Source organism: Scyliorhinus torazame, chromosome 7, assembly GCF_047496885.1.
Source record: "Scyliorhinus torazame isolate Kashiwa2021f chromosome 7, sScyTor2.1, whole genome shotgun sequence".
Classification (NCBI taxonomy): domain Eukaryota; kingdom Metazoa; phylum Chordata; class Chondrichthyes; order Carcharhiniformes; family Scyliorhinidae; genus Scyliorhinus; species Scyliorhinus torazame.
In genome coordinates, this window is record NC_092713.1 from 163,183,357 (window position 1) to 163,211,004 (window position 27,648).

Sequence of the window (27,648 nt, forward strand, 5' to 3'; positions counted from 1 at the left end):
GTCTCTGTGAGTCTGTCAGAGTCTGTGTTTCTGTCAGTGTCCCTCTCTCTGTGTTTCTGTCAGTGTCCCTCTCGGTGTTTCTGTTAATGTCTGAGTTTCTGACAGTGTCTCTGTACTTGTGTTTCTGTCAGTTTCTCTGTCTCTCTCTCTCTGTATACGTGTGTCTATCTCTGTGTTTCTGTCAGCGTCTCCCTTTCCTTAGTTTCAGTCAGTGTCTTTCTCTCTGTTTCGGTCAGTATCGCTCCATGTGTGTTTTTGTCAGTGTCTGTGTTTGTTTCTCTGTCACTGTCAGAGTCTCACTGAGTTTCTGTCAGTGTCTGTGTGTGTGTGTTTCAGTCAGTGTCTCTCTGTGAATCTGACAGTGTCTCTCTCTCTGTGTTTCTCTGTGTCTCTCTCTGAGTTTCTGTCAGTGTCTCTGTGAATCTGTCAGTTTCACTTTCTCCGTGTTTCTGTCAGTGTCTCTCTGCGTTTCTCCCAGTGTCTCTCTCTGCGTTTCTGTAGTGTCTCTCTCTTTCAGTGTTTCTGTCAGTCTGTCTCTCACCGTTTCTGTCAGTGTACCACATGTGTGTTCCGTCAGTGTCTCTGTACCTGGTGATTCTGTCAGGGTCTCAGTGTTGCTGTCACTGTCTCTTTGTTCCTGTCAGTGTCTTGGTGTATTTCTGTCAGTGTCTCTCTCACTGTGTTTCTGTCAGTGTCTCTCTCGGTCTTTCTGTTAGTGTACCTCTGTGTGTTTCTGTGAGTGTACCCCATGTGTGTTCTGTCAGTGTACCTCTCTCTGTTTTTCGGCCAGTGTCTCTGTGTGTTTCTGTCAATGTCTGCCTCTCTCTCTGTTTCTGTCAGTGTCTATGTGTATTTGTCCGTCACTGGCTGTGTGTGTGTTTCTGTCAGTGTCTCTGTGTGTGTGTGTTTGTCAGTGTCTGTGCGTGTGTGTTTCTGTTAGTGTCTGTGTGTGTGTGTTTGTGAGTGTCTGTGCGTGTGTTTCTGTGGTTCTGCCTGTGTCTCTATCTCGGTCTTTCTGCCAGTGTCACTGTGTTCCTGTCAGTGTCTCTCTCTGTTTCTGTCAGTGTCTCTCTGTGTTTCTGACAGTGTCTCTCTCTGTGTTTCTGTCAGTGCCTCTCTCTCTCTGTTTCTGTCAGTGTCACTCTCTCTGTGTTTCTATCAGTGTCTCTCTGTGAGTCTGTCAAAGTCTGTGTTTCTGTCAGTGTCTCTCTCTGCTTTTCTGTCAGTGCCCCTGTACCTATGTTTCTGACAGAGTCTCTCTGTGCGTTTATGTCAATGTCTCTGTACCTGTGTTTCTGTCAGGGTCTCAGTGTTTTCTGTCAGTGTCTCTCTCTGTCTTTCTACCAGTGTGTCTCAGTCTTTCTGTCAGTGTCTCTCGGTGCATCTGACAGTGTCTCTCTCGCTGTGTTTCTTTCAGTATTTCTCTCTGTCTTTCTGTTAGTGTCTCCCTCTCTGCGTTTCTGTCAGTGTACCTCTGTGTGTTTCTGTCAGTGTACCTCTCTCTCTGTTTTTCTGTCAGTGTCTCTGTGTGTTTCTGTCAATGTCTCTCTCTCTCTCTGTTTCTGTCAGTGTCTATGTGTGATTTTCTGTCACTGTCTGTGTGTTTCTGTCAGTGTCTGTGTGTGTGTGTGTGTTTGTCAGTGTCTATGTGTGTGTGTGTTTGTGTTAGTGTCTCTCTGTTTCTGTCAGTATCTCTGTGTATTTTTCTATCAGTGTCTCTTTTTCTGTGTTTCTGTCAGTTTCTCTGTGTATCTGTCAGTGCCTCCCTCATTGTGTGTCCATCAATGCATCTCGCTCGATCTTTCTGTCAGTGTCTCTCTCGCGGCGTTTCTGTCTGTGTATCTCTGTGACTCTGTCAGAGTCTGTGTTTCTGTCAGTGTCTCTCTGTGTGCTTCTGTCAGTGTCTCTCTCTGTATTTTTGTCAGTGTGTCTCTCTGTTTCTGTCAGTGTCTCTCTCTGTATTTTTGTCAGTGTGTCTCTCTGTTTCTGTCAGTGTCTCTGTGGGCAGGATCTGCCAGCGCCCTGCCATAACCGGTGCGCAATGCAGCCAGTTGATCCCCAGATGCCCCCGCCCAGGATTCCCGACAGCCCCGCAAGGTCTGGTTAGATGGGCAAGACTCAGTCTTACACGGCTAAGTGAGTTTAAGAACCCACTTAATTCTGTTTGTGCTGCATCTCAAGACCACCTGGTATCTATCGGGTACGCTGATGAGAACCCAGTCAGGTGCCGATCAGTATAGGTGGAACGTTATCCGGGGTGGGTCTCCCAGGTGATCGAAGGCCCCCAAATGGTCGGCCTCCGGGCAGGGTGGCACCCTGGTACTGTTAGTGCCAACTGGATAGCTTGGCACTGCCAGCCTTGCACCTTTGCATTGTCACCCTGGTATGCTGCCAATTCCACGTGGGCGACAGCCTTCCACTGCCAGGTTGCCCAGGTGGCACTACTAGGCTTGCAGGGTACTGCCAGGGTGCCCGGCTGTCGGTGCCAAGCTGGAAATTTTCCCGCACCAGGATCGAGAGTGTCCTGCCCGTGTGAGATGGGGTGCAGTGGAGCTCAATTAACCCCTTCTTGGTGAGTTGGGGTGCTGGGGGCGGGGGTCCAAGGTATCGGGACACCATTTTAAATGGTATCCTGATCTCTTCCTGCATTTAGGAGCAGTGTGTCTGGCGCTATTGAATTTCAGTAGCCTTCCCAGCGGTGTTTTGTTTAACCTGATCGCTGCATTTGAATCTGACTCCAAGGATTCCTGACCAATTAGAACATAGAACATAAAACATGCAGTGCAGAAGGAGGCCATTCGGCCCATCGAGTCTGCACCGACTCACTTAAGCTCTCATGTATCTGCACTCCCCCCCCCCCGCCCCCCCCCCACCAACCCAGAAACCTCCTCCGTCACCCAATGGTGACCACCCGCTTTCACCTTAGTCCCGTTCTACTTGGTGACGGTCTACAAACGCTCTCATCCTGTCAGCACATTGTATTTCTCAAATGCTAAACTGCCTTCTTTCTCTCCTCACAGGGGAAGAGAACTTAGAACCATTCTCCTCATCAGGTGAGTGACAAGTGAGCACAGGGGCGGGGCACAGGAGAGTGACGACCATCCTGGGTGATGGACGTTCCTAGGCCTGTGCTACTGGACGCAGATGCCAAGCCTTGGTCGAGTGGGACCAGGGAGAGTGGGACCAGGGAGGGTGGAACAAGAGGGGTGGGACCAGGGAGGGTGGAACCAGGGAGGCTGGGACCAGGGAGGGTGGAACAAGAGGGGTGGGACCAGGGAGGGTGGGACCAGGTAGGGTGGAACAAGAGGGGTGGGACCAGGGAAGGTGGAACCAGGGAAAGTGGGACCAGGGAGGGTGGGACCAGGGAGGGTGGGACCAGGGAGGGTGGAACCAGGGAGGGTGGAACCAGGGAGAGGGGAACCAGGGAGAGGGGAACCAGGGAGAGGGGAACAAGGAAGGGTGGAACAAGAGGGGTGGGATCAGGGAAGGTCGGACCAGGGAGAGTGGGACCAGGGAGAGTGGGGCCAGGGAGAGTGGGACCAGGGAGAGTGGGACCAGGGAGAGGGGAACCAGGGAGAGGGGAACAAGAGGGGTGGGACCAGGGAAGGTCGGACCAGGGAGAGTGGGACCAGGGAGAGTGGGACCAGGGAGAGTGGGACCAGGGAGGGTGGGACCAGGGAGGGTGGAACCAGGGAGAGGGGAACCAGGGAGAGGGGAACCAGGGAAAAAGGGTTGGACCAGGGAGAGTAAAACAAGAGGGGTGGGACCAGGGAAGGTCGGACCAGGGAGAGTGGGACCAGGGAGAGTGGGACCAGGGAGAGTGGGACCAGGGAGGGTGGGACCAGGGAGGGTGGGACCAGGGAGGGTGAAACCAGAGGGGTGTAACCAGGGAGAGGGGAACCAGGGAGAGGGGAACCAGGGAGAGGGGAACCAGGGAAAAAGGGTTGGACCAGGGAGAGTGGAACAACAGGGGTGGAACCAGAGATAAAGGGTCGGACGGAGTGGTCAGCCGATACTGACTGATTAGATTTTTCCATTGAAGCAGTGTATATGCATATGTGCATCGGTACACCTGCGCAAAAGCATGTACGTGCCTGTGGGGGCTCAAACCCAAGTGTACATGTGTGTGGGTGTTTTAGTCTGCCTGTGTATCAGTCTGTATGTGGGTGTATGTGTCAGTGTGGGTGTTTCAGTCTGTATGTGTGTGTGTGTGTGTGTGTCAGTATAGGTGTTTCAGTTTGTGTGTGTCAGTGTAGGCGTTTCAGTCTGTATGTGTGTCAGTGTAGGTGTTTCAGTCTGTATGTGTGTGTGTGTCAGTGTAGGCGTTTCAGTCTGTATGTGTGTGTGTCAGTGTAGGTGTTTCAGTCTGTATGTGTGTGTGTGTCAGTGTAGGTGTTTCAGTCTGTATGTGTGTGTACGTGTTTCAGTGTGTGTGTGTGTCAGTGTAGGTGTTTCAGTCTATGTATGTGGGGGTGTTTCAGTCTGTGTGCGTCAGTGTGGGTGTTTCAGTCTGTGTGTGTGTGCATTGTCGGTGTTTCAGTCTTTGTGTGTATCTGTCAGTCTGTGTGTGTGTGTCAGTGTGGGTGTTTCAGTCTGTGTGTGTGTGTCATTGGGGGTGTTTCAGTCTTTGTGTGTATGTGTCAGTCTGTGTGTTTCAGTCTGTGTGTGTGTGTCAGTGTGGGTGTTTCAGTCTGTGTGTGTGTGTCAGTGTGTGGGTTTCAGTCTGTGTGTGTGTCAGTGTGGGTGTTTCAGTCTGTGTGGGTGTGTGTCAGTGTGGGTGTTTCAGTCTGTGTGTGTGTGTCATTGGGGGTGTTTCAGTCTTTGTGTGTATGTGTCAGTCTGTGTGTTTCAGTCTGTGTGTGTGTGTGTCAGTGTGGGTGTTTCAGTCTGTGTGTGTATGTGTGTGTGTCAGTGTGGGTGTTTCAGTCTGTGTGTGTGTCATTGGGGGTGTTTCAGCCTTTGTGTGTATGTGTCAGTCTGTGTGTTTCAGTCTGTGTGTGTGTGTGTCAGTGTGGCTGTTTCAGTCTGTGTGTGTGTGTGTCAATGTGTGTGTTTCAGTCTGTGTGTGTGTGTCAGTGTGGGTGTTTTCAGTCTGTGTGTGTGTGTGTGTGGGTGTCAGTGTGGGTGTTTCAGTCTGTGTGTGTGTGTGTCATTGTGGGTGTTTCCGTCGGACAGGGTTGCAAGGTTAGGACATACCCGGAACATATGTACTTGATTCGCTGGGCCCCTCCAACACCACTCACACCTATCCTCTACCCCCCAATGAACATTCAATTCAATCCTTGTTAAATCTGCATGTTCTTCCGGTGTCTGCGTGGGTTTCCTCCGGGTGCTCCAGTTTCCTGCCACAAGTCACGTGATAGCGAGGCTAGGAATAGGGAGAGTGCAGCTGAACACGTGGCTGCAGGAATGGTGTCGGAGGGAGGGCTTCAGGTATTTGGATAATTGGAACGCATTCTGGGGAAGGTGGGACCTGTACATGCAGGACGGGTTGCATCTGAACCAGAGGGGCACCAATATCCTGGGAGGGAGGTTTTCTAGTACTCTTCGGGAGGGTTTAAACTAATTTGGCAGGGGAATGGGAACCGGATTTGTAGTCCAGCAACTAAGGTAGCCGATATTCAGAACGCCAAAGCGTGTAATGAGGCAGTGGGGAAGGGAACACTGACAAAGGAGAGTACTTGCGGGCACGGAGATGGGTTGAAGTGTGTATACTTCAACGCAAGAAGCATCAGGAATAAGGTGGGTGAACGTAAGGCATGGATCGGTACTTGGGACTACGATGTGGTGGCCATCACGGAAACTTGGATAGAAGAGGGGCAGAAATGGTTGTTGGAGGTCCCTGGTTATAGATGTTTCAATAAGATTAGGGAGGGTGGTAAAAGAGGTGGGGGGGGGCATTGTTAATTAGAGATAGTATAACAGCTGCAGAAAGGCAGTTCGAGGAGTATCAGCCTACTGAGGTAGTATGGGTTGAAGTCAGAAATAGGAAAGGAGCAGTCACCTTGTTAGGAGTTTTCTATAGGACCCCAATAGTAGCAGAGATGTGGAGGAACAGATTGGGAAACAGATTTTGGAAAGGTGCAGAAGTCACAGGGTAGTAGTCATGGGTGACTTTAACTTCCCAAACATTGAGTGGAAACTCTTTAGATCAAATAGTTTGGATGGGGTGATGTTTGTGCAGTGCGTCCAGGAAGCTTTTCTAACACAGTATGTAGATTGTCCGACCAGGAGGGGCAATACTGGATTTAGTACTTGGTAATGAACCAGGGCAAGTGATAGATTTGTTAGTGGGGGAGCATTTTGGAGATAGTGACCACAATTCTGTGACTTTCACTTTAGTAATGGAGAGGGATAGGTGTGTGCAACAGGGCAAGGTTTACAATTGGGGGAAGGGTAAATACGATGTTGTCAGACAAGAATTGAAGTGCATAAGTTGGGAACATAGGCTGTCAGGGAAGGACACAAGTGAAATGTGGAACTTGTTCAAGGAACAGGTACTACGTGTCCTTGATATGTATATTCCTGTCAGGCAGGGAAGAGATGGTCGAGTGAGGGAACCATGGTTGACAAGAGAGGTTGAATGTCTTGTTAAGAGGAAAAAGGAGACTTATATAAGGCTGAGGAAACAAGGTTCAGACAGGGCGTTGGAGGGATACAAGATAGCTAGGAGGGAACTGAAGAAAGGGATTAGGAGAGCTCAGAGAGGGCATGAACAATCTTTGGCGGGGAGGATCAAGGAAATCCCCAAGGCCTTTTACACATATGTGAGAAATATGAGAATGACTAGAGTGAGGGTAGGTCCGATCAAGGACAGTAGCGGGAGATTGTGTATTGAGTCTGAAGAGATAGGAGAGGTCTTGAGCGAGTACTTTTCTTCTGTATTTACAAATTAGAGGGGCCATATTGTTGGAGAGGACAGTGTGAAACAGACTGGTAAGCTCGAGGAAATACTTGTTAGGAAGGAAGATGTGTTGGGCATTTTGAAAAACTTGAGGATAGACAAGTCCCCCGGGCCTGACGGGATATATCCAAGGATTCTATGGGAAGCAAGAGATGAAAGAGCCGTTGGCAATGATCTTTTCGTCCTCACTGTCAACAGGGGTGGTACCAGGGGATTGGAGAGTGGCGAATGTCGTGCCCCTGTTCAAAAAAGGGACTAGGGATAACCCTGGGAATTACAGGCCAGTTAATCTTGCTTCGGTGGTAGGCAAAGTCATGGAAAGGATACTGAAGGATAGGATTTCTGAGCATCTGGAAAGACACTGCTTGATTAGGGATAGTCAGCACGGATTTGTGAGGGGTAGGTCTTGCCTTACAAGTCTTATTGAATTCTTTGAGGAGGTGACCAAGCATGTGGATGAAGGTAAAGCAGTGGATGTAGTGTACATGGATTTTAGTAAGGCATTTGATAAGGTTCCCCATGGTAGGCTTCTGCAGAAAGTAAGGAGGCATGGGATAGTGGGAAATTTGGCCAGTTGGATAACGAACTGGCTAACCGATAGAAGTCAGAGAGTGGTGGTGGATGGCAAATATTCAGCCTGGATCCCAGTTACCAGTGGCGTACCGCAGGGATCAGTTCTGGGTCCTCTGCTGTTTGTGATTTTCATTAATGACTTGGATGAGGGAGCTGAAGGGTGGGTCAGTAAATTTGCAGACGATACTAAGATTGGTGGAGTTGTGGATAGTGAGGAGGGCTGTTGTCGGCTGCAAAGAAACATAGATAGGATGCAGAGCTGGGCTGAGAAGTGGCAGATGGAGTTTAACCCTGAAAAGTGTGAGGTTGTCCATTTTGGAAATATGAATGCGGAATACAGGGTTAACGGTAGAGTTCTTGGCAATGTGGAGGAGCAGAGAGATCTTGGGGTCTATGTTCATACATCTTTGAAAGTTGCTACTCAAGTGGATAGAGCTGTGAAGAAGGCCTATGGTGTGCTCGCGTTCATTAACAGAGGGATTGAATTTAAGAGCTGTGAGGTGATGATGCAGCTGTACAAAACTTTGCTAAGGCCACATTTGGAGTACTGTGTACAGTTCTGGTCGCCTCATTTTAGGAAGGATGTGGAAGCTTTGGAAAAGGTGCAAAGGAGATTTACCAGGATGTTGCCTGGAATGGAGAGTAGGTCTTACGAGGAAAGGTTGAGGGTGCTAGGCCTTTTCTCATTAGAATGGAGAAGGATGAGGGGCGACTTGATAAAGGTTTATAAGATGATCAGGGGAATAGATAGAGTAGACAGTCAGACTTTTTCCCCGGGTGGAACAAACCATTACAAGGGGACATAAATTTAAGGTGAATGGTGGAAGATATAGGGGGGATATCAGAGGTAGGTTCTTTACCCAGAGAGTAGTGGGGGCATGGAATGCACTGCCTGTGGAAGTAGTTGAGGCGGAAACATTAGGGACCTTCAAGCAGCTATTGGATAGGTACATAGATTACGGTAAAATGATATAGTGTAGATTTATTTGTTCTTGAGGGCAGCATGGTAGCATTGTGGATAGCACAATTGCTTCACAGGGTCCCAGGTTCGATTCCGGCTTGGATCACTGTCTGTGCGGAGTCTGCACATTCTCCCCGTGTCAGCGTGGATTTCCTCCGGGTGCTCCGGTTTCCTCCCACAGTCCAAAGATGTGCAGGTTAGGTGGATTGGCCATGATAAATTGCCCTTAGTGTCCAAAATTGCCCTTAGTGTTGGGTGGAGGTGTTGACCTTGGGTAGGGTGCTCTTTCCAAGAGCTGGTGCAGACTTAATGGACCGAATGACCTCCTTCTGCACTGTAAATTCAATGATAATCTATGATTAATCTAGGACAAAGGTTCGGCACAACATCGTGGGCCGAAGGGCCTGTTCTGTGCTGTATTTTTCTATGTTCTATGTTCGAAGTCCCAAAAGACATGCTGTTAGGTGAATAGGACATTCTGAATTCTCCCCCAGTGTACCCTAACATCCTCTTCATAAAATCTACGTCATCCTAGTTTGGGGCATAAATGCTCACCAAAACCACCGATTTACCCTCCAACACCCCCTGAACCAAAACACCTGTGACAGCACAACATTGGTCCTCAGATTCTTTAAATGCCAAAATCTCCTGCCTGTTTCACCAGGCCTCCTAGTCCTCAGACATTCCCTGTCACCAGCTGGATCGAGGGGCTCTCACACACACCCTCCTCCTGCTCTCAGCTATTACCGCTCTGGGAGATGCTCCCCCCCCCCCCGGAGTTCCACAGCCAAATCCCACACAAGATGACACTGCTCCCCACCCAACAGGTGGGCCCAAACCTCACCCACAGTAATTGTCAATCACTGCCCCCTCCCCTTCCTCATGAAACCACCACATTCGCCCGGATTCCCTTCCACCCCTCCCACTATTCACACCTCCTAGGCATGCCGCAACCTGCCTAAAAGGATTCAGCGGGCCGCAGCCCCTCTCCCCATCTTGCTCCCATTCACTAATGAACTGCAGCTCGTTAGCGAGAGAGCTCCTCCACCAGAGTCCTGCTGCCCCCACTCAGACTAAAGAAATCAAAACTTCTCCACCCCATCCAACCAGCCTGCCGCCACGAATATCCCCACCAAAACACAACGCACCCACACTCCTCCACCAAGCACCCATATTCAACACAAGGGCATCAAAACACCTAGACTAACAGAAAAAACAGGAAAATACAACATTATCAAACATTTGTCCCCAACAGCAACAAAGTCTCTCTTCCACCATACTCATTCCAGTCCCAGTCCTTCTGCCTTTACGATTACCTCTGTCTCCTCTGCTGTCTCAAAGGAATGGTCCCTTGAGTTGTGCGTAACCCTTCATTTCTCCAGGTAAACCACTCCAAAGCATACTCCACTCTTGCACAATGCCGCCTTTGTCCTGCTAAAGGCCACCCCCTCTTCGCCAGGTCCACCGTAAGATCCTGGTAAATATGAATGCCGGTATCTTCCCATGTCACTTCTCATGTCTGCTTGGCCCACCTCAGCACCTTCTCCTTCGATTGATACCTATGGAAGCAGACTATCACTGCTCCCGGTGGCTCATTCGCCCATGGTTTTGGCCAAAGCGACCGGTGGTTCCTATCAACTTCACGGGGTGGGGGGGCACGTCACCCCCATCAGCGTCCTCAGCATTGTCACAACAAACTCTGTCAGCTCGGACCCTCCACTCACTTGGGCAGCCCCACGATCCTCACATTCTGCTGCTGCAATCTATTCTCAAGGTTCTCCACCATGGATCTCAGACACTTTCTCCACCTTGGTCAGTTCAACTTCCAACGAGGCAAACTGGTCATTGTGCCTCAACAATGTCTCCTCCACCCCCTTCAACAGCTCATTCTGCTCCCGCACCACCTCCGATGTTCTTCCAAGTGACTCCCTGATCGGGGCCAACAGACCTTCCACCGACTGCGTAAGCAATTCCAGAATCTCCCTCTCATGCCTCTCAATGCTTGTTCAACTGTCATTCAAATTCCACCTCCATTAGTCTCTCTACCGATATAAAGGTGGCCTCACACAGCAAGTTTGCCTCCGCCATCTTCTCTGCCAACCTTTCACTGTGCTCGACCCTGCCGGCGGAATGGTGTTCAAATCCTTCTTCCCAATATTCTTTCACTGGCTCCGAGACATTTTTTGCCAAATAAGTCTCCCCTGGGGCAAACTTTCTGAAGATTCCCCCCCCAAAAAAAACAGATGGAAAAGGCCAAAAACCCAGGACTCTAGCATGACCTATCCAACATGTGACCTCCTCCTACTCAATAGATGTTGTCAATGCATGTAGACCAGCACAGGTTCAGCTTGATATAAGCAGAAAAGGATGAGATGCCTGGAGTCTCCACCGGAACGTCCGTCCTTCTCAGGTCGGCAGGGAGGTGCCGGGGTGCCTCGTCAGGGAGGAGAAACAGATGCATTCAAAATCTGTGGGCTCTTCCCAAGGTGTTCTGAGTGTTAACAGTTGTTAAGTAATGGGTTAAGAGTTCAGTAATGCATTAAGAGACATTGCAATTAGTTGTCTCATTTATGTTAAGTATCCAATGATTGACACTGATATGTAAAGGGGCTTCAGGTGGCCCTTGTGTCAGGTGGTGTGTTGTTAGAGTTTTGAGCAGAGGCTGTGGAAGTGAAATAAATGGTGTTTGGTGAAAAGGAACAGGACTTCTGACTCTTCATACAACGGTAACTAAAACGTATAACAATGGTAGCAGAGGATGGTTGCTGTGCAAATGTGAAGGTTTGAAAGATACAACTTTTTCTGATCAAATCAAGGAGTGAGTGAGAAGGAAAAAAAAAAGATACATGGCTGAACCCAGGATAAAGATGGCTGGATATGACTATCCCCCCTTATTTTCTGAAAGGGAATTGTACGACCAATGGAGAAGTGCAGTAGTTATGTGGACTAAGGTAACTGCCTTGGGAAAGAGAAAACAAGGTATGGCATTGGCTCTTTCTCTACCTTATGACAGTAAAATCCGAAACAAAGTGCTTTCTGAGCTGGAATTGGAAGAGTTAGACTCAGAAGAAGGTCTGGAGACTTTATTACATTATATGTATAAGATTTACAAGAAAGATGACTTGTTAAGTGTGTATGAAGCATGGTCGGAATTTGATAAGTTCCGGAAAATAGAGGAATTCTCCATGGAAGACTATATAATGGAATTTGGCAGACTATATAAAAGGCTGCAGAAACACAACCTGGAATTTCCACAGTCTGTGTTGGCCTTTAAATTACTTGACTGTGCTAGAGTGAGCAACATGGATAGGCTCCTGGTTTTGACAGGAGTTCAGTTTACGGAAGAGGATACCTTATTCGATCAGATGACAAAAGCTTTAAAGAAGTTTCTGGGGAAACATTCGATTCCAATGGCTCTGATGACTCAAAGAGGTCAGCCTGCTATAAAGCAGAATATGGAAGATACACTACTAACAGGATGGCGAAATTGCACGGCTACGAACAGGGCCCAAGACTATAGAAGGAGATCGAAACAAGGAAATTATGAAGACAGAAACCCAGTTAGAACTTACAATAGGAAGATGAACCCCAGAAATGCACGGGGCATGATAAATCGGTGTTTTCGATGTGACTCTCAATACCATTATGTCTTCAACTGTCCAAAACGTTATGATAGAGTGTTTGAAGCGACACATAACACGGAAGAGTCAGAAGAGGAAAAAGATAGTGTTCAGAGAAAAGACATTGTCCTATTAACAAGCAGTTTTACGCCGGTAATGAGGGTGTTGGATGCAGAATCTTTAAATTGTGCTGTATTGGACAGTGGCTGCACATCTACTGTGTGTGGAATTTACTGGTTAAAATGTTACCTGGACTCCTTGAATGCTGAAAGTCGTAACCAGGTTAAGGAATTTGCAAGTTCCATAAGTTTTTTGGTTTGGGAATGATAATACTCTGAAGTCGCTGAAAAGAGTGGTGATCCCTTGCAATATTGCCGGAGTGAATCATTTCATTAGCACGGATGTTGTATCAAGTGAGATACCTTTGCTTCTGAACAGACCGTCAATGAAGAAAGCACACATGAAACTGGGTATGGAACACGATAATGCAACAGTTTTTGGAAAGACGGTGGACTTACAATTTACACAGTCGGGACACTATTGTATTCCATTACTGAAAAATAATATTTCAAGTAGAGTAGTTAAGGATGTGTTAATGGCAGTTGAAAATGGGACTTTCGCTGATAAAAAGCTTGTTGTATTAAAACTGCATAGGCAATTTGCACATCCGTCTCCTTGGAGGCTGAAAAATGTATTAAAGGATGCAGGGGTAAGATGAAGACTATACTAAACTGATAGAACAGGTTAGTGATCGCTGTGAAGTTTGTAGGAAGTACAGAAGGACACCAGCACGAGGATAGTGTCCCTACCTTTGGCCAGGGATTTTAACAACATTGTGGCTGTGGACCTTAAGATCTGGGATAAGGCCATTTTTCCAAAAGGACAACTACCAAAAGTTGGTACAAAGGTGACATACTCGCCTGAAGGGTCTAGTCAATGGAAGGATGCAACTGTTATTAGAGCAGGGAAGGCCACTGGAAAGTATAAACATTGGTTGAATGTACAGCATTCAGGGGAGGGAGTCAAGACAATGGATTGGGAAAACGAAGTTCAAAAATGGAGGTCACAGAAACGCAGTGCCAGTTCAGATAGTACATCGGTTAGTGAACAGGTCCGCAGGAAAAGGTCGAGAATTTTGAAAGGACATCCCACAGCAGATAGGAAAGATCAAGCAGTAGCAGTATAGAACAAGTTACCAGGCGGGAGAGGGGACGTAGTTTATCAAGGTCTCGGAACATGAGTAAGACTACGAATACTAATAGGAGTAGAAGCCCACATGCACGTGAGATTTTGGTGGCTTCCAATAAATTATATGAAAAGTTATCAAAGATGCTAAACAGCAAGAACTGCATAGTTGGAGTGAATTTGGGGTGTACCAGATAGGGGACAAAAAGCTCTATCCCACAGATGGATTTGCACGGAAAAAGTTCTTCCGGATGGAACTTATAAGGCAAAGGCCAGGCTTGTGGCAAGGGGATTTGAAGAAAGCTTGGAAGATCAGGATTTAAGGGTAGATTCGCCTACAGCAGGAAAGGTTATTTTAATGATCTTCTTGGCTCTATTAGCCACAAAGGCATGGAAATGCAAATCTATAGATATGAAAGCTGCCTTCTTGCAGGGGCATCAGCTCCAGAGAGACATTTTTCTCCGTCCTCTTAAAGAAGCAGCTAACACAGAAAGGGTATTCTGGAAGTTGAACAAATGTGTATGTGGTTTAAATGTTGCATCTAGAGTCTGGTATTTTTCGGTAAGGTCAGTTTTGTTAAAGTTAGGCTGTTACCAGTTGAAAGTAGATCAGGTAATGTTTTCCTGGCACTATAAAGGGAACCTTTCTGGCATCTTTATGATGCATGTCAAATAATTTTTGTGGGGCGGGACTAGTGATTTTGAAGCTTTTGTAATCTCTGGTTTGAGGAAAGAATTCAGGGTTAGAAGTCAGCTTCCGATGCATTTAAATATATTGGACTGGAAATCGGACAGACTAAGTTAGGGGCAACTTTACGTCAGCAATCTTATTTGGAAAGCATCAGCCCAATAACAATTAGTCGTGGCCGGGTTTTCACAAAAAATGCAAGGTTTCAAAGATGGAAAAAGAGCAACTGCAAAGTTTAATTGGGCAACTGAATTGGTTAGGTAGACAGACTAGACCGGACGTGAGTTTTGATGTCTTAGAGTTGAGTACAAAAATGAATGATCCCAAAGTGGAAGACATAATAAGAGCAAATAAAGCATTGGCCAAACTAAAAATGCAGGAGTGTGTTTTGAGGTTCCAGGTTTTTAGGTGACCTTAGGCACTTGAAATTCATAGTTTATAGTGATGCGTCCTATGCAAATCAAGCACAGGAGGTTTTATAATTTTCCTTTGGGTGTTACTAACTTTGGTTGGCTCTTAATTTGTTGCCTGTTGTGTCTTTACTTAATTTGCTCTGTTTCTATAACCTTTGCTCTAGAGTCGCCAGGTATCTTTATGATACCGCCACGAGGTTCAAGTTCAAGTACTGATCAATAACGCGACACACCAATTAGTAAGATTCAAATCAAAACACATTTCTTATACACAGTCAATCACTACTCATGCATAAATCTCTACTTACTAGACTATCTCTAACACTAAAAGGCCTATACTTAGCTTTGGAACTGGCCCACCAGGTATGGGGAACAAATGGCCTTTCGTTCGATTCTGAGTCTGCAGGCTTCAAAAGCTGATATGGACTGGTAGCTAGGAGCGCCTATCTCGTAGCGTGCGTTGACTGGAGACTTACTTGGTTGGTGCGGCAGCTAGGCAGGTCACTGTCAAGGGTTGTTTCGACCCTGCCAAGAAGGACAAATTGAACTTGGGGACTCTACTTTATAGTCCCCAGGGGCTTCGCGCCATTCGGGGCAGACCCCATATCTGGTTCCAAGTGATTGGACTAGGTTCCGATCACTTGGATCGATTTCTCCAATACTGGAGCCGTTCCCTGATCGCTGGGCGGTTCCTGAGTATACGTTGGCCTTCCTTTGTCTTGGCTCCTGCTGGCGCCGAGGAGTCTGGCTTGGCCTTATTCACCTTACATGTTTCAATTGTTCCTGGGGATCGCTCATTAATATGCAGGTGGCTGTTGGTTTCAGTGCTGTCTGGGTTTCTGCAAGTTTTAATACAAAGGAAACTTTGCACCTGCTAGTTTTTCCTGGCTTGACTGAGTTTCCCTGCATTCTTTGGACATCTCCATTTTAAGTCGGGAAGTGGCCAACCCAGGTGGCTACATGGGGAACAATGGTAAATGTTGTCCTCTTGTGTGGGAAACAAAGAAAATAAGGAAAGTGGTCGAAAGCACTTTGGCTGCTGAGACGTTAAGCTTTGTAGAGGCGGTGGATATGGCCTTTTATATATCTCAGATATTGACAGAAATGTAACTTTTGGATATTGTTAATGAAGGGCGCCTGTTTGTGATTTTTGTTTCTTCAAAATAAAAAAGAAATTTTTGAAAAAACATAGAAGGGGAGAAATTGCATATGTGTTTTTGAGTTTCTTTAAATTTTGTTTTCACCTAAATATTTTTTTTCTCCAAGGAAGGGGAGACTGTTAAGTAATGGGTTAAGAGTTAAGTAATGCATTAAGAGACATTGCAATTAATTAGTTGTCTCATTTATGTTAAGTATCCAATGATTGACACTGATATGTAAAGGGGCTTCAGGTGGCCCTTGGGTGAGGTGGTGTGTTGTTGGAGTTTTGAGCAGAGGCTGTGGAAGTAAAATAAATGGTGTTTGGTGAAAAGGAACAGGACTTCGGACTCTTCATACAACGGTAACTAAAACATATAACAACAGTGGCTCTTGAGCCCCTCAATGACACCAGTGCCTCAAAAAACCACATCAACAGAGGAGGATCCTGTGCCCTCAGCACCCAGGTCCCCTCCAAGCCTCAGGCAACCAGAGGCCACCAAAGATTGGTCAACGGCATGCCTCCACTTCAGCTGCAAGAGTAGGTGTTACACTTCGTAGGAGCACACCCACCACCTCTGGCAGCTCCATATGCATTCCACCCTGCCTGCCAGTACATTCTAGCTCTGCGGATGGCTTCGCTGATGAACTACCGTTTATCGCCCACTTCCTTAACCTCTTGCCTGATACCACAACTTCCCCCTACCCACAGTTTCCTCCCCCACCCCTGCATTCACACCCTCACCCCACCTTCCTTACGATCCCCCAACCTCTTTAACCTACTTCCAACTTCTTTACACTCCCCTACTTGCCTTCCTCTCTCCTAGTTTCCTCGCCACCACCCCATTACTTAATTTCCCGATGCACTGGGCACTTCCGTCAGCATCTCTCTGTGTTTTGGTCAGTGTCTCCATTTGTTGTGATGTTTACTGAGGGGTTAAATTTATTCATTTTTGAATAAATTTTAGAGTACCCAATTAATTTCTTTTCCAATTTAGCATGTCCAATCCACCTAACCTACACATCTTTGGGTTGTGGGGGTGAAACCCACGCAGACATGGGGAGAATGTGCAAAACTCCACACGGACAGTGACCCAGGGCCGGGATTCTAACCCGGGTCCTCAAGTGCCGTAGGCTGCAGTGCAAACCACTGTGCCACCCCTACTGAGGGGTTAAATATTGATCAGAACACTGGGGAGAACTCCCCTGCTCATCTTCAAATTAGTACCATGGAATCTTTTACATAGGACAAGTGGAAAGTCGGTTTTCAGTCAAATGACAGCACCCCTGACAGTGCAGCATTCCTCAGTACTGCACTGGTAGTCAGCCTAAATTTCTGTGTTCAAATCCTGAACAGAGATGTGAAACCACAAACCCTCTGACTCAGGGCCGAGAGTGCTACCCACTGGGCCAGTTTAGTATATGGGTGTACTGTGTCAGAGCTCCAGTTCCTGTTACGTCACTGCCGGTACGTTTTGTATCAAATAAACTGCCCCTGGACTATCTGAATCAACAATTCTGATGTCGGAGGACTACACAGCTTAATTTTCTTATTAAAGTCAAATCTTGCAACCCATCCTGTCTTGAGAAGATTGTACACATTAGGACTTAGCTCCACACATGACGGTCATCCTCTGGTAGCAGTCTTCAATTGTGAAACTATGGAGAAGGGGGCTGATTTAGCACAGTGGGCTAAACAACTGGCTTGTAAAGCAGAACAAGGCCAGCAGCGCGGGTTCAATTCCTGTTCCGGCCTCCCCGAACAGATGCTGGAATGTGGCAACTAGGGGATTTTCACAGTAACTTCATTTGAAACCTACTTGTGACAATAAGCGATTTTCTTTTCAAGGTTCTTCCACCATGGAAGGCATCATCACTGAACCCTGTCAAGTCCTAACTGATTGTAACCCAACCGACAACTAAACTGGGATGTGCTGACGCCAACTGACTTGTTTTATAGAACATAGAACATAGAAAATACAGCACAGAACAGGCCCTTCGGCCCACGATGTTGTGCCGAACCATTGTCCTAGATTAATCATAGATTATCATTGAATCTACAGTGCAGAAGGAGGCCATTCGGCCCCCTGAGTCTGCACCAGCTCTTGGAAAGAGCACCCTACCCAAACTCAACACCTCCACCCAACACCAAGGGCAATTTGGACATTAAGGGCAATTTATCATTGGCCAATTCACCTAACCCGCACATCTTTGGACTGTGGGAGGAAACCGGAGCACCCGGAGGAAACCCACGCAGACACGGGGAGGATGTGCAGACTCCGCACAGACAATGACCCAAGCCGAAATCGAACCTGGGACCATGGATCTGTGAAGCAATTGTGCTATCCACAATGCTACCGTGCTGCCCTTAAGAACAAATAAATCTACACTATATCATTTTCCCGTAATCCATGTACCTATCCAACAGCTGCTTGAAGGTCACTAATGTTTCCGACTCAACTACTTCCACAGGCAGTGCATTCCATGCCCCCACTACTCTCTGGGTAAAGAACCTACCTCTGATATCCCTCCTATATCTTCCACCTTTCACCTTAAATTTATGTCTTAAATTTATAAAATTATGAATAAATGTTTTATTCGGGAACAAGATGTTGAACCTGGGACCAACCCTGCAGCATCATGAGCTGCCACTACTCAAATCAGCAATAGAAACAGGATATCCTTCAGCCCCTGAAACCTATTCTGCCGTTCAATTCGATCTCAACTCCATCTTGACTCCATAACCATCAATGTAGAAATGGAGAAAATACAATCAAGCTAGCTCTGCCATTCAATGTGATCGTGGTTGATCCTCTATCTCAATGTCATACCTGCACTCTCTCTCATACCCTTTTAGTGTAGTGTCTAGAAATCGCATCTATTTATTTCTTTAAAATATTCAGTGATTTGTCCTCCACAGCGTTCTGTGGTCGAGAATTCCACAGGTTCACCACCCTCAGAAGTGAAGTTTCTCCTCATCGCAGTCCCAAATGGCCTACCCCATACCCTGAGACTGTGACCCCCTTGTTCTAGACCACCCGCTCCCCCCCAGCCAGAGGAAACAACATTCCTGCATCCAGTCTGTCACCCTTGTTAGAATTTTATACGTATCAATCAGATCCTCTCTCCCAGGGGCTGGTTTAGCTCACTGGGCTAAATCGCTGGCTTTTAAGGCAGGCCAGCAGCACAGTTCAATTCCCATACCAGCCTCCCCGAACAGGTGCCGGAATGTGGCGACTAGGGGCTTTTCACAGTAACTTCATTGAAGCCTACTCGTGACAATAAGCGATTTTCATTTTTTTTTTTCATTTCCTTCTGAACTCCAGTGAATAGACCCAATCTCTCCTGTGACAATTCCATCCTAGGATTGCTGCACTCCTCTATGACAAGTATAGATTTTCTTACACAAGGAGACCAAAACTGACACAATACTCCACAGTACTCAAGTATAGTCTCAGCGAGGCTCTGTACAGCTGCAGTAAAACATCCTTGCTCCTGCACTCAAATCCTCTTGCAATGAAGGCCGACTTACCATTTGCCCTCTTAAGTTTGCTGTACCTTCACACTTGCTTTCAATGACTGATATGACTGATTACAAGGACGCCGAGATCCCTTTGTACATCAACATTTCCCATTCTATCCCCATTTAAATAATGCTGTTTCTCTGTCTAATGTAACCACATTTATCCACATTCTACTGCGTCTGCCATGTATTTGCCCACTCGCTCAAATTTTCTAAATCGCCTGGAAGCCACTTTACTACCTCTTCACTACTCAGAATTCCACCTAGTTTTGTGTTGTCAACAAACTTGCAAATTGGTCCCCTCATCCAAATCATTGATGTATATTGTGACTAGCTTCACCCAAGCAAGGATCCCTGCAGGACTTCACTAGTCTCCACCTGCCACTCTGAAAAACATCCATTTATTCCTACTCTCTGTTCCCTGTCTGCTAATCAATTGTCAATCCATGCCATTATATTAATCGCAATCCTGTGTGCTTTAATTTTTCACAGTAATCTCTTAAGTAGGACTTTATCAAAAGCTTTTGGGAAACCCAAATACACCACATCCAATGGTTCTCCCTTATCTATTCTACTAAGTACGTCCTCAAAAGACTCCAGTATGTTTGTCAATCATGATTTCCCTTTCACAAATCCATGTTGACTTTGTCTGATACCGTTGATATTTTCTGTGTCCAGGTACCACATTATTTATTATAGATTCTAGATTTAACCTACCACTGGTTAGGCTAACTGGTCTGCAGTTCCGTTTTCTCCCTCCTTTTTCCAACTAGTGGGGTACATTTGCCACCTTCTAATCTGCTGGGACTGTTCCAGAATCTACAGAATTTTGGAAGATGACAACCAAAATACCTGCTACTTCCATGGCCTCGTCCTTTAGTATCCCGGTATGTAGGATATCAGGCCCTGGAGATTTATCAGCTTTCAGGCCCATTAATTTCTCCAGCACTTTTTTTTATTAATGCCTATTTCTTCAACTCCCCCCTCCTCACTTACCCAGTATTCCTAAGAAGTTATGTGTCTTCTTCTATGAAGAGAGCTAGAGTAGTTGTTTAATTGCTCCATTTCCTTATTTTCCATTATTAAAATGTCCTTTTTAGGACTGTAGGGGACCCACAGCCCTTTCTGCCTGCGCAGTCTTTACCTGTGGTGTAAACACCTCATTGTACACGATATCCACAAAACCTCAGCCTTGCAGATGCTCCAACGACTCCAGCCGCTACTCCAGATCTGAAACGTAGATTTTGAGCAGATACAGCTGGAGATACTTCCTCCACACTTCCTGCATGTGGTCAGCCTGGACACAGTGTCCCAGATTTCCCACATCACACCAGAGGACCATTCCATGTAGCCAAGCTTTCCTGCCGTGACTGACCCTTAAATTACTCCCGTCACCTCTCGTTTAAAGATTAAGCCTTACCGTACTACGTATATCTTAAACACTTCTTACTTATCATGGCCGCTGCTCCTCTCACATTGGTTCCCGTCCCCCTCGATAGATAAATTTATGTTTCCCCTGTGATGTCACTCCTGGATGTTTTCAAAACTCACTCCTCCTGTGCAGCTTTTATTTGTTTTTATCCACCACTTGCGGTTCTGCTAAATACCTGTCCCAGGGTCCTCCTCTCGCACTCATCTCTAAATACGACTGAATGCCTGCCCCAATGTCTTCCTCTCACACTTCTAAATTTTCTCCGAACAAAAATCGATCAATATTGTTGAAAAGAGAGGCATGCTGCTGAAGATTTTCATCTTGCACTTTTCAGGACAAACACAAAAACATTAAATGATTGCAGGTTGTAGAAGAAAAAGGCGCTGATAGGTTGACAATTTACACTGATCGGCAGTGGTGTTACCATGAAAAAAGCAATGGGATACTATAGGGTTCTCAAGTTCCTGGTAATTTGGAAAAGATGCAGAGTTTTGACATATTCCTTTTGTTTGGGGAGAATGAGTCCCTGTGCATGAATGCACGTCTCTCCCAACCAGTTAAAATTAGCCTTCTGTTAGCCAATATACCCTTCCAAGTACCGGCAGCGCAAAGTGTTTTATTTAAAGCCGTTGTATTTAATGTTTTTTTAATTAAAGCTGTTTTAACCATGATATTTTGTTCTTCCCAAATGCAGGAATTAAACAAATATCAAGTGAGAGACATGCCAGTTCAAGTCTGGGACCTGGGTAAGTAAGACCAGCACATTGCCCTGCTCAACAGACCAGTGCAATTGTAAAAATAGTAAATAAACTGCCATATTCCAGTAAGGCCCCACCCATTCTGTTCTATCCCTGCCCCTTTCCCCTCCTACCCCAACCAATGTTGACATATCAAGCAATGCATCTCTTGCTTTAAGTCAGATACTTGTGTGCACTGTCCATCTGTTCATATACCTAATTGTGCTTGTGTTTGGAAGAAGTGTGCCAAATAAAAGGCAGTCATCAAAGCTGACAGTGCAGAAAGATGGCAAGAAAGGAAAAGACAGTGTAACGTAGTTCTAAAAGAATAACGTGAGCCTTGATCAAAAATGAAGATGATGCAGCTCGGGGAGCCTGAGAGCGCACTGGAACTACAGACGCAGAAGAGAAAATTTGGGACATTATGGGGGAACGGGTGGAGATTAAGCTTCAGATATTTCCTGTTGCATTAAAGAAATTTTCATAGTCACTTTTTCAACCTTCTGTACTGTTGCGTTTTCTTCCAGCGAAACCACCTGAGGATTAATTTCATAGAAACAGAGCATGGTTACATGGAAGGAAGCCATTCAGCCCATCATATCCCTGTTGTCTCTATGTAACAGCAACTCACCTAGTGCAACTCTCTCACTTTTTGCTCAGGGCTTGATAGATCTGTACTTTGGTCAATATATCTTGTGTCACCGCATGATATATCATTCAACAGAAATTTAAAACTGAGCTTCATGCGTGAAGTAAATCCAATCTTTATTCAGTCAATATTGCGGCTGTCTCTTATCAAGTCAGTTTGCTTGCAAATACAGGGTTTTTAAAAGTTTGTTTTGTCCAAGCAAGTACAGATGACTGAGTTAAATTCAATACAAATTACAGCCCTTGATGTTTTCTTCAAGTTTGGGCAGTACGGTAGCACAAGTGGTTAGCACTGTGGCTTCACACGCAAGGGTCCCAGGTTAGATTCTCGGCTGGGTCTCTGTCTGTGTGGAGTCTGCACGTTCCCCCCGTGTGTGCGTGGGTTTCCTCCGGGTGCTCTGGTTTCCTCCCACAGTCCAAAGACGCGCAGGTTAGGTGGATTGGCCATGATAAATTGCCCTGAGTGACCAAAAAGGTTAGGAGGGGTTATTGGGTTAGGGGGATAGGGTTGAAGTGAAGGCTTAAGTGGGTCGGTGCAGACTCGATGGGCCGAATGGCCTCCTTCTGCACTGTATGTTCTATGTTCTGAAATACACGATACAGAGAAGTTGAAAATAAACAGGATAGCTTCTTCAGAGCAAAGCGCAGGAAATAGTTAAAAACAGGAAATAAAGACGATTCCGGAATAATTTGATCATAATCGGCACCTATTTTTAAGGTATTTGCTTTTGCTAATGTCCTGTCCCCTTTCGGTCTGTGATTGGGTCATAATAATTATAGTTCATTTTATTTGACAGAAATGACTGTCGATCAAATTTTTAGCATGGGGTAACGACCTCATATATTCCCAACACTCTTATCAGTTCTCATGGCCACTGAACTAGGAACTTTGCCCAGATGCATATAGTAATAATTATGTAACAAATGTGTGTGACTGGAGTTTTAATCTGATCACTCTCAGGGTATTCAGCAGTTTTCATTGCTTGCCTGTTTGAACTGTGTGACCTTAGTGAAGCCATTTTGAGTCTAAATCACTTTAAAAAGCATTTCTTCCTTATAAACCTATTATATATTAAAACTAGATTTCTATCAGGGTTGTGAAAATGTTTTTCTCTTCAAATAATTATCCAATTCACCTTTTGAATGCTTCAATTTAATCTGCCTCTGACACACTTTCAGGCACTGTATTCCGGAACTTAATCACTCTCTGTGAACAAGTATTTCCTCATGTCACCTCTGGTTCTTTTGCTAATCATCTTAAATTGGTGTCTTCAGGTTAGGGATTCCCTCCGCCAATAGACATAGTTTCTATCTACCCTGTCCAAACCCTTCATTATTTTGAATACAAATCTACTCTCAACTTTCTCTTTAAAAATCAATCCTGGTTCCTCTAATCTACCCTTGCAGCTGACGTTTCCCATCCCTGAAGCATTCTCGTACATCTTTTCTGCATCCTCTTTCAGGCATTCACATCTGGATTTCACAAAGGCTGGTACCTAGAATTGGACACACTACTCCAGTTGAGGCTGAACTAGTGTTATATATTCTGGCCTTTGCGTCCCTGGTAGCCCGGCGAAGGATTCTCCTTCAGTGGAAAGATACGAGGCCCCCAAGCGTGGAATCCTGGATCAGCGATATGGCAGGGTTCATTAAATTGGAGAGGGTGAAAGTCGCCTTGAGAGGGTCGGTACAAGGGTTCTTTAGGCGGTGGCAACCGTTCTTAGACTTTCTGGCAGAACGATAGACATTGGTCAATGGCAGCAGTAGGTTGGGGGGGGGGGGTTGACTTTATTTTTGTTTATGTTATTTACACTGGAAGGGTCTGAGGGGGTGTATACACCTGTTGTCTTAAGTCGGGGTGTTAATGTTAATTTATTATTTAGGTACGGGGGGGGAGGGGTTTGGGGGGTTGCTTTTTTTAAGATTGTGTTTTGTACTTAACCCTGTTGGGTTCTTTATTCTTTCTCATTTTATTATTGATATTTTATGAAAACCTTCAATAAATATTTTTTTTTTAAAAAAGAACTAGTGTTATATAAAGATCCATTTTAATTTCCTTGCTTTTTCTATTCTGTGCCTTCATTTATTAAGCCCAAGATGCGGTATGCTTTATTAACCGCTTTCTAAACTTGCCCGGTCACCTTCAAACATTTGTGTACAAACTCCCCTCAGGTCTCTCTGCTCTTGCGCACACCCCGCCTTTCCAATTGCATATTTTATTTTATATCTTTTCTCCACATTCTTCCCACTAAAATGAATCACTTCACACTCCTTTGCATTAAATCACATCTGCTGCATGTCCTGTTGCTCTTGTTATTTATCTCTATGAACCACAAGCCTTTCCCTTATATTGATCAAATGACCACAAAACCAGTTAGTTAGTTCAAAAGATGGTTTATTTACATAAGAGTTATCTCAACACGCAAACACAATATCTACTACGAGTTAAACTACACCTATCAGCTACGATAACCTATACTTAACTTCAGGGCAACTGGCACTGTGGAAATGGATAAAGGCCTTTATCTGGATTTCACTTGGCTGGTTCGAAGAAAGTGCCTCTGTCTCTGCTGGGCTCAAGTCAGTTAGCGATCGTTGGTCTTGAACTTAGCTGGCTGTTCCTGCTGCAATTGGGTAGGCATAGGCCGGATCCAAGAGACAGGACACATGTCTGCGCTCTCTTTTATCCCCCTGGGATTTCACGCTCCTTGGGGCGGTCCTTAACCTTGGACCCAATAGATTTCGGCCAATAAAGGGGCGGGTGCCTTGGAAGCTGGGCGGGTCCTTAGCTGTCATTGACCTTGGCAGTTGTGCTTTCTGAGCAAGGGAGTGGCGCCGATCAGTCTGTGGCTGTACCAGTTGCTTGATTGGTGTTCTATTGTCCTGGGAAAATGGGCCATTAAAATGTAAACGAGCGGGGATTTTGGTCAGTCTGGTTAACCACTGTACTACCATGCCACCTTGTTAAGTGTTGTTCCCACAAGTCCTTTTTTTCAATAAAGACATGACAGACGAAGCTTGGAGGTATTGTGAACTGAGGGGCTGAGTGGTGAATTTTGAGGACATTGGCTGGAATGTAAGGACTGTAGCCATCTAAGATGGCCACTTACAAAGGACCATGGGAATTATGGCCAACCCAGGACTCAGACAGATACACAGCCTATGTGTATCTAAAACACAGGTAACCAGACTGACCAAAATCCCCGCTCGTTTACATTTTAATGTGATCACAAGGTGCGGTAGAGATTGGGGTGGAAGCCATCATTACTGGGGGCAGAGAGGAGAGGGACCGTGCGATCACGAAGTAGAGTTAATCCCAAGAAAACATAAATATCAGGTTAGGGGTTGAGAGATCTTGGGTGCAGTGTAGATCGGGGATGGGGAGAAGGTTGTGCAGATGACATAGGTGGGGACCAGGAGGGTTCGATCAGTGTAAATGTGAACAAGTTTGCTTGGTGGGCTAAAGGGGAGCAATGTAGCTCCACTTCGTCCAGAGATAGTGTGGTGTAGACGTTGCAGGCAGCAATATTCTCAGTACCCAGTTTTCTATTAAAACTGGAACGGGGTAAATGATTTTAAGGTTCACAGCCTCATTCTAATATTTAATTAAAGGATCCCCTCCGGTAGCAGATTGGTTGCCACTTCCATTTAATCACAAACAAGTGATTGTGCTTTCATCCACTTTAACAGCTCAGCCAACCACACTCCTTTGTTAAGAGTGAAATGTTCCACCTCCATGCTGCCAGTTTGCCTCTTCAGCTGTTCGTGTGCCATTAGTAGCTGCTCGTACAGCATTTGCTGCATTTTAATTCAGGCTGTCATCTGTGCAGTCTATATCTGGCAGTATAGTATGATTATTGGGATGGAGAGCAAATCCATTTCAATGAAGATGCAATATCACGTTTATTCTTATGTAATAGAATTCTGTATATTAATATATAGAGTATGGAGCATTTTAATTAAATATCACTAATAGTGGGCTATTTACCTTGCTGCTGTTGTTGTTCCTCATACTATCGAGATTCCTCGTGAGAATCTCCTCCTCCATGGGTATTGAATGGATAATGGAAGCCAGGGTGAGATTCAAATGCTACTGGGTCCCACCTATCCCCAATTACATTGTCCAGATGATCACTTCATAATTTAGGCCAATCTATTCAATCAACCAACCCCGTGATCTCCCTTCGCCTGACAATCTTCCTGGTCCTCTGACTCTGGCTTCGTACATTCACCACTCTTGCTCCATCATTGGTGGCCGCGCCTCTGCCATAAAAAATCAGAATTCCATCCCCTCACGACCCTCCGTAAAACAGGTTTTCCAATTTTAAAGAGTATTACTATGCTATAAAGAGAAAATATCATTTGGGGATTAAAGAGATAATCTGTTTTGTTGGAGGTGCTATTACACTGTCAGTGCATTTAATTGCTCATCAATTAATGAGAAGGAAATGGAGGAGCAAATTTGGAGGGAAATTATAGTTCATGTACCAATAAGTACTGATAGCAAGACTTCAACAACCCTAATATATCCCAAGATTGCATTGGTCTTTGATTGTTAACAGCACAGAGCAGGAACTTCAGAATTTACTTGATCAGTATGTTTATTGCCCAATGAGGAAAGAGGTGTTGCTGAATCTACTGGGGAATGAAGTTGTCAGGTGCAGATTGTCAGAGTGGGGAATCATCCTGGGAAGTATGCTGATAGTATAGGGTTTATATTTGCAAAACTACAAGCAGTGATCTGGAAAAGAAATTTTCACCTGGAGCAGGTCTCGTTTCAGGGAACTGGAGATTTGACATGGATAGATTGGAGTTGAAAATTAGCAGAAAGATGCATAGTAAAGCAGCAAGCAACCTTTCAAAGAAAGCTTGGTACATTGCTTGATGGTGAATGATAAAATAAAAACGAAAAATGTACAGCACAGGAAGAGGCCCTTCGGCCCTCCAAGCCTGCACCGACCATGCTGCCCGTCTAAACTAAAATTTACACTTCCAGGGTCTGTAACACTCTTCCCATCCTATTCATGTATTTGTCAAGACGACCCTTAAATGTCATTATTGTACCTGCTTCCACCACCTCCTCCAGCAGCTAGTTCCAGGCACCGACTACCATCTGTGTAAAAAAAACCTCCCTTGCACATTGCACATCTCCTCTCCCTGGGAAAAAGCTGATTATCCACCCTGTCCATGCCCCTCTACTAGGTCGCCCCTCAACTCTGTTCCAGTGAGAACGGAGTTTATCCAACCTCTCCTCATAGCTAATGCCCTCCATACCAGGCAACATTCTGATAAACCTCTTCTATACTCTCTCCAAAGCCTCCACTTCATTCTGGGAGTGTGGCGACCAGAATTGAACACTATATTCCAAGTGTGGCCGAACTAAGGTTCTATACAGCTGCAGCATTATTTGTCAATTTTTATACTCAATGCCCCAGCCAATGAAGGCAATTATGCCGTATGCCTTCTTGACTATCTTCTCCACCTGCGTTGCCACTTTGTGACCTGCGGACTTGTACACCCAGATCGCTTTGCCTATCAATACTCTTAAGGGTCCTGCCACTTACTGTATATTTCCCACCTGTATTCGACCTTCAAAAACGCAGTACCTCACATTTGTCTGGATTAAACTCCATCTGCCACCTCTTCGTCCAAGTCTCTAAACAATCAATATTCTGCTGTATCCCCTGAAAGTCCTCATCGCTATTAACAACTCCACCAAACTTTATGTCGTCCCCAAACTTACTGATCAGACCAGTTACATTTTCCTCCAAATCATTTCTACGTACTACAAACAGTAAAGGTCTCAGCACTAATCCTCGGAACACCA

At 45.6% G+C, this 27,648-nt stretch overlaps 1 protein-coding gene across 1 annotated transcript in view; it reads left to right on the forward strand.

Moving 5' to 3' along the window:
- The window catches only part of LOC140427361 (regulator of G-protein signaling protein-like), a 523,624-nt gene extending 502,015 nt beyond the window's left edge, over positions 1–21,609 (forward strand). The window contains exons 10-12 of the mRNA XM_072512910.1: positions 3,021–3,053; positions 21,131–21,182; positions 21,416–21,609. Of these exons, the coding sequence (XP_072369011.1) occupies positions 3,021–3,053; positions 21,131–21,182; positions 21,416–21,491 (161 nt within the window). The 3' untranslated portion in view covers positions 21,492–21,609. The remainder of the gene's footprint in view (positions 1–3,020; positions 3,054–21,130; positions 21,183–21,415) is intronic.
- Positions 21,610–27,648: the final 6,039 nt, after the last annotated feature.